We start from the raw sequence: 11,556 nt of genomic DNA on the forward strand, positions 1-11,556 counted from the left end.
AGTCATGTGTTTTTTATCGACTATAGTGTTCATGCATGCTAGATGTGCATGTGTAGCTTTTTCTTTTATCATGGGTTTTCCTAAATTTTATCCTAGCGTGAACTTACCTTTCTATGTGGGACATCTACTTTTTGACACTAATGATATGTTAGTGTAATGGTAAGGCTTCATATTATTAACATGGAGGTGCAAGCTTCAAATCTTGCCCTATGCATGTAATATATATTTTCGTCGTTTTCTTCATATTTATTAAATCGGGTACTTTATATGTTTTTTCATGTAGTGTACGAAATACACTACGACACTTGCCCCCTCCCAACCCGCACATCCTCCGGTATGTGCCGAAATTACCGGTGCTCGTAATTCTTCTTTACCCGTAGTACCCTCTATTTCTCTCGCTATGTCGACTTTGTCTCTCCATTTTGAACACATCCATTCTTTCCACCCGAACCATTGTCTCCATCCGATCCACAATATTCTTCGTTCACTCTTTGCATGGACATGACCGGTTGTCATGACTCCTTGTGCTCTTCTTCAGCTTAACCCTTCATGTCTCGTGCATCTGCCACCGTCGTTCTGACCATCTCCTTGGTCAAGACACTCGGCACTTCGTCCATCTTTGTTGTATACTCTAACGTTCGAGTTGACAATCTTCATGTTAGAACCCTCCTTCTTTGTTGAGATCTCATCCTCGGTAACACCCTTCAAATCCACTTGGCCCTTGTCATCTGTGGTAGTGTGCCTGCTTGGCCTCTTCCTTGTCTTCATCAATCTCGACTTCTTTCCTGATCGGTCTCATCCGATCGGCTTTCGGTTGGATTGGCTTCCGATCGGATTCGTATCCCGTTGAATCGGACTCAGTTGATTGGTTTCAACTGAGTTGGCCCCCTTCCAGGTCAAGTTCGATCTATCGGTTTCGATTTTGGTTCACTTTCTTTTCCTCGTGTTCACCAGCCTCGACCGGTTCAACCTCCGGTTGAGTCGGATTAACTTTTGTTGTGCCTTTCGGCACCGGATCATTACGTGAGTCGGGTGGTTTTGGACTAGGAGGAGGAAGAATTTGAGACGAGTTTAATTATGAATATGAATCGATTATAAGAAAGAGAGATTGAAACTTGTGAATCCCACAAGTATATTGTATTAGATTGCATTAATCAATATAAAGATAAGAATATGAATTTAGATTGAAAGAGAGAGATATAGAAACCTAGTCTCAAATTCTTCTTCCTCCTAGTCCAAAACCCCGGTGGTTCCCACCCGACTCACACAACGATCCAGCGCCGACACAGTTGGTGAACCCGACGTAAAGACGGGTGGAAAGGAGATGGAGAATCAACAAGAGGCGATGAAAACGATGATGATGATGTTCGAGTGGATGTTACAAGAACAACGGGCGATGTCGAAGATCACGACGGCAGTAAAACGGCTCGTACAACGAAACAGACAGTTCAACGGAAAGGATGCATCACACTATCTACGTGACTACAAAATGGAGATGATGCAATGTGGGATACCAGAAGGATTGCAAGTGATATCCTTTAGTCGGGTGGCCGCGAATGAGCTACTAGAGAGAATCCACAAGATACAACAACAAAACCCGACATGAGAGGCATATGATTACGAGAGATTGAAGGGACGAGATCGGCGAGAGTTTGACGAATGGGTGGCATCAGAGAAGACCCACCGAACTACAACACAAGCATTCCTAGGGTTCGAGCATCGTTTTGCTCGACTCTCGGAGCGGGAACAAAGATTGGAGGGGGAGGATAAAGTCCTAATGTTCGTAAGATCGATCGATCATAAAGAAAGGATGGGCATCAGGATTGAACTCGAAGATAATGACGGTGCAAATGGTCTTACCAAGGATTGTGTTGAAGTCAAAAAAAGTATGCTAAAGACATGATAAAAGGAAGATGAGAATATTGTTGGCAACAACATGGCCTATAAGGGATGATCTATTAAGGATGAACAATGTGGTTGATACGAAGGCCGAAGTACGATACATCAGTACTACAGGAGAGGGTATAGAGCAAGACATCCTCTTGTCTTGCGAAAGAACGATGGCTAAGGATAAGACCAATGACTTGAGAGTGGCGAACACCACTTCAAGGGTGGAAGAAGGTTTTGGGATACGAGTGTCCGAAACATCGAGAGACAAAGGGGTAAGCATAATCGATGCTTGCAAGATCGAGGGAGATAAAGAGTGTGAGGCGTACATGACTGAGGAGGAAGTCACGAAAGATGACATCGAGTCGGAGGTGGCTATGGATGAGTCAATGGGGGATGCCTGAGGCAAGACTCTCCCAACACAAATACCAAATATTTCGGTAGTTGCGTTCGAAAAGCAACGTGAGACCGAAGAGACGGAAGGTGGCGGAGAGAAAACGAAGGTCGAACGAAGGTCGATGTCGATGCATACGATGGAGAGATAGCCGAGAAGGTGGCTATGGGTGAAACGACGGAGGACGATAACACCGAGGATTCTTGCCCACTAATTCTAGAGACTTCGGTGGTTGTGTTCAAGAACCAACCTGAGACTGGAGAGACAGGAGGTGGCGGCAAGAAAGGTAAAGTCGAAAGCCGGTTCAGATGGAAAATGATCCGGGCGGAATTCCAATCAGAAAGAAAGCCGACCTGAAAGGGGGTCGACTCGGTCAAAACCGATCGACCGAGTCCGATTCGGCCGAACGCAAATACAGATGGAAGTTGACCTAGCCGAAAGCCGATCGAACGAGAACGATCCTAAAAGAAGCTAATCCGACTCACGCAACAATCCGGCACCGAAAGGCACGACAACGTTTATTGAGTCGGGAGGTGACAGGACTACCCACACTTTAGGCGAAAAAAGTAGTGGGGAGCCTCACCTGAAGAGCTACCCTCATGTCGAGTGGACATTAATCTATACCCAGGACGAAGGAGATTTGCTCCTTATTTTTGTAAAATCTAAAGGTGAGGGCAAGTTGCAGGTGGGGAAGACTTTCACCTACGGCCATGTAAAGAACATCGAATACGAAGACAATGACTCATCGAACCTCTTGTTCGATGTTGATAGCTCGATGGGGACGTGCAGACTCAGGATAGATGAACAAAATTTCGTAACTGACTCGTGCACCCGAAAGCTTTGAAAAAAGATGTTCAAACCAAAAATAATTTGATTGTTGCTTTCCGCCCTTATATTAAGGGAGAGTTGATGGTCGCACAAGCAACCACACCACCAAAGTCTGCCAATAAATCAAAACCGGAGCGTAAGAAGTACAAGAAAAGGCAGCATCCCGAGGACGAGCCCGAGGTACTCGAGTTCGTGGTAGATGAGGAGGAAGAAATCGTGTTTGATGTTATTCCTCCAGGGGGGGCACATTGCATCAAGAATACTCACCTCAAACCAAAATCAGATCAGAGAAAACATTGTAAAGATGAAGCTTGTCTATAAAGGAAAACTATTTCACTTGCCCATCTCCTCTATTTAGAGGCCACCCATTGATCCTGAAATAGCAAGACGAGCTCTAGAAATAAGAGAGAGACATTTAGTGCATGTGAAAAACTTAAAAAGCAAAATGAAGATAAATTCACATGCCACTGTAGTGCCATTCTTAGTAATGGTAGACCCTAATCAGTGCCCAACTATTGTTGACTTTAAGTACAATTTGGTTGACAACTACACATACTACGTGATTGGAGGATCCCACTCTGCTGAATCTCGACGTCAACTTGTGAAGGAGTATCCTCTTACCCCATTCTTCAAATATGCATAATGTAAAGTGTACGTTGGCCTTAGACATGAAGAAGCCAAGTTGTTAGTTTGGGGTCATAAAAATGATAATGACTACATATATTAGAAGATGTCATGTATGTATCGAGTGCATCAAGTTCTTCCATCACGAGTACCTTGATGCATTGCAAAAATTTGGTCCTAGGTTGCATCCTGGATTGCAACGACAATGTCTGCTTGAAGTGGGGATAACAGTTGACGAAAGCACTAGGTCTGAAGGCCTAAGGAAATATGACTCGTGGTTTCAACTTGTGTTGAGAACAAGGGAGGTGTGGGACCTCCAAGATCAAATTTTTAGTATGTGGGAGCGGAAAGAAATAAAGGGTCAAAGATCAAAGAAGGCTAAGCTCAACCCACAAGTGGAGATGAAGTCTAAGTCACATAAAAGTGACTTAGTAATTGAAAACTTAGCTGAGGATATGAAGCTGCTTCCTTGGCGGACATTGCAAGGAATCAAAGATGACAGATTATTAATATTTGTATTATCAAGAGTGGTCGTCAAGGAGTTCAGCCTTGATGAAATGGTCACAGAGTTTCAAAAGTGAGTATTCTATGTGATGACTTATTTTCATTGTATTGTGGGAATAATTTGCTCTTTATAATAACCTTACTTTCTTTTCATTTTTAGCCATAAGGTTTATATGAAGATACAAGAGTTGATGATGAAAACATTGTCCTTGCCTACATGGGAAGAGGTGGAGCAATCGTGCCCCAAAACATCATCATACAAGGCTCTTGAAGAATTCTTCATTGTGTTTAGAGAATGGGTATGTATGTTGTACAAATATAAAACACCACCTAGACCAATATGCCCCATCTCCTCCTCCTTGGCCATGATTCACATTGCTTGAGGCGAGTCAATCATACAAGAACTTGATTTTGATGGTATAGTCATTGACAAACATATGTTTTTGTTGTATGGACTTCACTTCTGGTTAGAGTTGAAGTTTTTGTGTGATTGTGTCGATGGATAAAATGTTTCGTGAGGTTCTTCCATGCCCCCTTTTGTTATCTTCACATCTGTGACATAGCCAATCATATGGTCATAGTATACTTTACATGGCTCACTAGACCATATGATGTAGCATATGGTCTAGTATACATTATGTGGCTCCCAAGCATATGGTCTAACAAGGCAAAGCATTAGATGGATCACTCCTTGCTTCCATTCACAATTATATGTATTGATAATGGCAAACATGTTTTGACAATCACCTTCAATGTATCCCCAATATGCTTGCCCCAAAAGGTATCGATGGATCTTGTATATCCATGATGCAAAAGTGTTGTGGTATGGAAACTTCTATCCTTGAGGAAAGCTACCCATTTGTTGATTCGTGCAATTCTTCTTTGTGTGGTAGTGGTTTCTTCTTCTCTTCTTGTTGGCTTCTTCCTTGTTTCACAACACGTGAACAATAGAGCAGTAGCTCTTCCACGCACAAGCTACAATGTCATGCTATGATTGCAATAGTCAATTGTAGGAGTGCATGTGAGCCAAATTCTTTCCATGAAAACCACAAAAGACCGAGCGGTGTTGTGTCTCCCATGACACACATCGTGAATTCCATGTAAACCAAGGATAGATTTCAAACGCAAATGAGTCGCCAAGTCATGTAAGCGTTCAAGCAATAGTCGATTGTAGGTTAATTACCTAATTTTTAACAAATGGCTTCATGAAAACCACAAAAGACCGAGTGGTGTTGTCTTGCCCATGACACACATTGTGAATTGCATGTAAACCAAGGATAGATTTCAAGTGCAAATGAGTGGCCAAGTCATGTCAATGTTGGCATGTGTTGAAGACTTATTTCAATGCTTTGAGGCTAGTGTTCATGCTAAGACAACTGGACCAAGGGAATTTGAACATATTACGGTTGTCGAGGATGAATGTGTGACCAGGTATACAAAGGAACGACTCCTCGCAAACTCAAGATTGGAATAATTTTTGCCTTGGTTAGTAACTATTTTTTTTGCATGTTCAAGGCATTGATAGTGAAGAGTTTGGAGGTTGGGAGGTCACTGGTTTGACACAACATCAATGTGACATATTGTTCTACAGAAGTGACATATTATGATTCCGAGAAAGTTGTAATGTGAGATTAAAATTTGAAACTGTGACCATGGGTATGATGTGGAGTATATAACTAACCGAGAGTACGAGGGCAAAGAAAGACTTACCACAAAGCCAATATAGGTAGCTCTAGTACGAGAGAGATTTTAGATATAGATGGTCATTAGGTTTCACATGAGTTTCATGTGAGTGTGGTGTCCCTAAAGAGTCCCAACCAGACCATGGTTCCGAAGTGAGTCAAGACGGACTCAAGAAGCCCCAAAACGTATTGGGACTTAGAAAATGCCCAGTCCTAGACATTGCCGCAAAAACAACAACGTCCCAGTCACCAACCACACAGTAGCCTAAAAGCCATCTCTTGGCCTAACACTAAGGAAGTCCACCAGCCAACCCTTGCAATTAATTTTAGACTCCTCTCCCGAGTATCTCACTCCGTAATCCTCATTAGCTCTAATGATTTTGTAATAATCTACTTTAGTTTGAGTGTTTTTATTAGTGATCATAACAATGGAGCAGAACATTAGGGTTAGAGTATGGTTGTGGAATTGACATGTAAAGTGAAGGGAGCTATGCTGGAAAGTAGTGGAATGCTGTAACATATTGAGTTGTGGAATGAGTATACAGATTTGGTTGCTGGATCGCGAATATCGGATTAGAATGCTCTGTCGTTGTAATTCTATACTCTGTGCATTATTTGGACAAATCTTATTTCGCAGAACTGTTTCTTTTGTAATTTTGCTTCATAGCACTGCAGCCCATTTCTGTAGTCTTTACATGGTTCCAGCACAAAAAGAAAAAAGAAAAAAGAAAACTGACACAACTTAATAGCTCACGACACAGGCTTAAAATGTACACAACGCGAGAATTTTCTTAATTAGTAATGATGGTATGTATAAAATACAGTGGAAAAACCATTGTTCCGATACTTTTAATGATCTGTGGGAAGGGGTAAATCAAGGCTATTATTAATGCAATATGGACAGTGCAACTTATTGATCCTGACCATATACATACATACATACATGTATTATGTATTATGTACATATTACTACTACTACTACTACTACTACTACTACTACTCAATCCATCATTATTCTTCATTCATAACAGCCAACGAAATGGCGGCTCAACAGTATATAGTGCAAGAAACACAGACAATATTCATAATAATGGTGATGGTGGAGAGGACTAAATCTGACTACAGGCTGAAGCTCACAGAGTGGAAGTGCAGGAGGGCCCCCCTGCTGCCTTCCGAAGATTTGGATGTGTCCGGGGCAGCATAGAAGGGGCGGAAAGGCGAGCATCTCTTGCATTCCCTGGCAATGTCCTCTTGCATGCTCTCCGATCCCGACACCAGAACTCCCACACATTCCCCACGGTGTTGCTCCACCAAGCCCTCGAAGACATCTGCCAATATTTTGGACCATCAAATTTAGAAGAACTACACATTCATTGCTTGACATGCTTCATTCTCAGGGGCAATTCATTCATGCATCAATTCAGTGCCATATATAATCCCAAGTCCACTAAAGTATAGCATACATAGCACATTCCTGAGTAGATGGTTTCAAATAGCTATTGCATGATATTTGAATTAACTAGTGCTTTATTCAGCCAGAGGATGAGATCATTGAGCTAGAAAATTCTGCACAAATAGTACTATATATTCGTATATAGTGACTGCAGCTTGAATAGAAGGGATTAAAATTTCAGAATTGGGGTAATCTACCTGTACTCATATATTCACAAACTTGTATATGTAGTAGTACTACTCTTACCAGGTTAAAGAAGATACCACATATATTCACAAATGCTTATGTTATGAAAACATACTTAACTTTCTTGGCGTAACGAATGCTTATGTTTTTTCTTTAACGTTTTTAACCTTTAAAACTTTTTTGCCCTAATAAAAAGTTTAGGGTTTAGGGTTTAGGGTTAGATGTGGACCCTATGATGCCAACCTACCTTTCCAGTTTGGCCGTGACAAAATGTGCACATCCCCATCCCACTGAGATGCGCCATCTTCGATTCCGTTGTAAGTTGCTCCCAAATCTTCGTTACTTCCGGATGGAGAAGAAGTCGGACTCTGTGTCCTCGGCTGCACCGATGCCGAGCTTATACTCGATTGTCGTCGCAACATATGGAACCATAGCAGAACCACGAGGCCGCCACAAATGAGAATCCCCAAGATCATGCACGCCACCACGACATGCGCGCGATTGTAATTGGTGAAGGTGTGATGGGCATAGGACCTCACAATAAAAGTGTTTGCCAAGCCTGAAAGCACAAAGTATCCTGCAAAGGATGCAATGGTGGTTAATGCTACCCATGAGGTGCTCCCTGTGCTGCCAATGCTCGAGATTCTTCCATCGGATTGTGGGTGTTGTGCCGCCGGATAAGAGGAATCAAATATCAATGGTTGTGATGTAGGGTGTTCACGGTTAAACTTGGATAGGTCCAAGGATTGGCCTATTCTATATGAATTATGGGCCGTGTTGCCACCGGATAATGGCACTCCCTCATAATCTTGTATGTTCTTCGAGGTTATGTATACATGTACTCGGATGCGCAGTCCTAATGTCTCATAGCCAGGGAGAATTTGGTTAGGATATAGGGTGTTTAGCACACATAACTCCTCTGGCTTTCTTATGCAGTGGTAGAGTGTGATGGAGGTCGGAAGAGTAGTCGATGCCGGTGAGGATCTAACGTCTTTGTATCGATACAAGATATCACGGATTATAGCGAGGGCAGGGGTGAGGCCTATGCCCCCGGCCACGATGACTAGGGCTTTATACCTGCGAAATATTAATCATGTACATTACATTAATTAATGGAAGCAACTCGTTAATGTGAAGGCTAATTATATCAATGAGGAACGACAGACATGAGCTTTGGGAACTGAATCGAGACCAGGAATTACGACAAATAATTAGAGAGATCCCCATACTTTAGGTAGAAATCGGACTCATCGCCGTAAGGACCTTCGACTCTAGCCTTAAACGAGAAAGGGCAGGAACCCCCAGTTTTCTTGGCACTTGAGAATTGATCGCGCAAACTATTCGTCCATTCGCCGAGAGGCTTGATTACGATGGAGAGCTCCTGCGTGTTATCGAGAGGGGACGATGCGCCACTGAAGAAGTGCCACTGTAGTTTGGAGATACCAGGAATCTGGATGCACCATGTGGAGAGTGCATTATAGAGTGGGGTCCCTGACATAAGTAATGATCACATTATTGCCTGTTATTAGTAAAGGTTAGAAGAGCTCACTGACTGAATTTAGTCAGAGAGATTCTGGAATATTAATTAATATGTGAATCCGAACAAGCACACATACATGAAAGAGAATCCATTTATGTTACCTTTGGTGGCATTGGTGTTAAGAGGCAGCAAGAGCTCGACTGCGCCATTCTGGAGGAGCTTGGCCGAGGATACGCGGACAACACTGGACGATTGGATCATGCGAAGGAAGCGATCGATGAAGAAGAGCATGAGAGGGACGATGAAGAAATGATAATTCCAGACCGCGTGATACAGCCAAAAGAGGGAGAAGAGGAGATACAGGTGGTGGACCGAGAAGAATATGTCGTAGAAGCGGCGACGGACGAAGGACAGGGAAGTGGCCCACATGACTAGACCGAACACCCATGCCACCAGCCCGGCCACTACCGCACATTTTTCTTGCTTCGTGACCCACCCAAAGATCTAACAACAAGAAGCAAAAAACTAATTATGTCCCTATCATGATATGATCAAACACACTCAAGTACAATGAATGCATCATGATGGAGAAACCACATGAGCCCTAGCATAGGTTGGCCGTTGGGACATCATCCGCGTTAAGCCTTGTAACATTACGGTAATATTGGGCGAGACAGTGAGCGCGGAATACTGCATGATTTGAACCTACCAAATCCGTACGGTTGGTGTTGGCATAGAGAATGATGTAGCCGAGGCTATGGAGGCTGACGAGAACAAGCATGGAGACGGCGAGCCAGATGTGGTAGCGCACGGCGCGCTCGAATGGGATGCCTACCAGCCGAAGCAACGGCGAGCCGCGCGACACGGGGATCCAGAGCAACGAGAATGGCACGACGGCCACGCGTCCGAAGTAGAAGGATACATTATTCAATTTCTGCCATGGCCTGCAATATCAATGGAAAACATGAGTGCTTATTATGTACACTCTTGTCACATCTGTTCGAGCTCACGAAGGCCTCCTCGTATATGTGACTGGGAATTTAACAAACAATGTGAGCTTGGAGATGGTGTTCAAAGCATGAATGTGTGTCTGTCTGTCTGTCTGTCTGTCTGTTTGAGAGAGAGAGAGAGAGATATGGTTATGTCATGATCGTAGTAGGACGTACTTGGCGGGGGGCGGGCCGGAGCCGTGGTGGTGCTGGGTGTTGTTGTCGATGCGGGTGAAAGCAATGTTGACGATTCTGCTGAAGTGGTAGATCATCAACAAAGTTATGGCCAGAATTCCGACAAGCTCCGAGGCCGTGAGGATGCCGAAGGGGCTCTTGTCCACCCACACCGGGTACGTACTCATCTGCCATTGGTTTTTCCAGCCCTTTGCACCCGCGGGCACCACAACACGGAGCTGTCCAGTCTTTGCTTTGATGAATGCGCGGAGCCGGATCACGACGAAGCTCAGAATGGTGACGACGAAGAAAGGCATGGTTTGGTATATGAATGTCGAACCTAATGGATGGATGCCATAAATATATCAGTTTTAAGTAGGAGGGAGCTGATCAGTTGACAAACCATATATATGCATACACATATGCATTATGCGATCACTAATTATATTATATTACTTGTAGGAGGTGTACTGTAGAGATTTGTCTGGCAGAGATTGATAATGAGGGGCTTAGTTACCTTCACGACCATCGGTCCGAAAGAAGCGAGAGTGGGATTTGTCGCCGATCCACGACTCCACGTATTTCTTGTCTCCTTCTGGATCGGGCGCGACAAACCACCATAATACCCAAAACACGCACGCGGCCACGATTACCGCTTCCGTGACCGCTTTTGCCACCTTCGCCCGCCGAATTGCCCCCATCAATCTCTCATCATCCTCATCTCGGCCATGGACGACCGCCGCAGCCTCCTTACCTGCATCAATCCTCGCGTTAATGCCACAGGATATAAAACTCTGCAGCCACACGGCAAGGAGGCCAAAATCCATCCATAGGAGGCACAAACAACAACAACAACAACAACTGCTACTTCTCCAACATACTCATCGCGAATTAATCGAGAAGTTAACTGCCGAAAGATGCGCGAAACTCAGTTGATTCTATGTACGGCAATGTTGTTGATCATTAGGGAGAAGAATGAGGAGGGTAATGATGCTCGAGCAGACAAGCCTTAAACCACACAGATCCTGTTAAGGACAAAAGTGGAGTGTGTTATATATATACATATACTTGCATGATACGGTTGGGTTGACTCTGGAGAACAGCTACCCACTAGGTAGTAGTACAACACTGGTACTGCATGGGTTGTACTAATGTGTTAAGTCAACTGGTATTTGCAAAGGGCCTCTCATGTCCCCATAAAGACAATGCTAAGGACGAAAAATAGATTCAACAAAATATGTATATAAATTCGTTCGTGTGCTGGGCGCTGCCCGGGTCTACCCTTGCACACTTCCCGTCCCTTCGTGTAAATTACATAATCACAAGAATTGCACCATATTTGTTGGGTATGGAAA

The 11,556-nt window shown here is 43.7% G+C and overlaps 1 protein-coding gene across 1 annotated transcript; it reads right to left on the reverse strand.

Moving 5' to 3' along the window:
- Window positions 1–6,805: 6,805 nt before the first annotated feature.
- LOC147849256 (ferric reduction oxidase 7, chloroplastic-like) lies at window positions 6,806–10,955 on the reverse strand. The gene is made up of 7 exons (XM_087337710.1): window positions 10,719–10,955; window positions 10,205–10,541; window positions 9,748–9,982; window positions 9,200–9,542; window positions 8,788–9,049; window positions 7,806–8,635; window positions 6,806–7,247 (listed from the first exon to the last, which is right to left on the reverse strand). The coding sequence occupies exons 1-7, from the start codon at window positions 10,900–10,902 to the stop codon at window positions 7,039–7,041; spliced, it is 2,400 nt and encodes a 799-aa protein (XP_087193836.1). The 5' UTR covers window positions 10,903–10,955; the 3' UTR covers window positions 6,806–7,038.
- Between the last annotated feature and the right edge of the window lie 601 nt (window positions 10,956–11,556).

Source organism: Azolla caroliniana, unplaced genomic scaffold, assembly GCF_043228905.1.
Source record: "Azolla caroliniana isolate FFs.n. ecotype wild unplaced genomic scaffold, voAzoCaro1.0.p SCAF_99, whole genome shotgun sequence".
In the NCBI taxonomy this organism is placed as follows: Eukaryota; Viridiplantae; Streptophyta; class Polypodiopsida; order Salviniales; family Salviniaceae; genus Azolla; species Azolla caroliniana.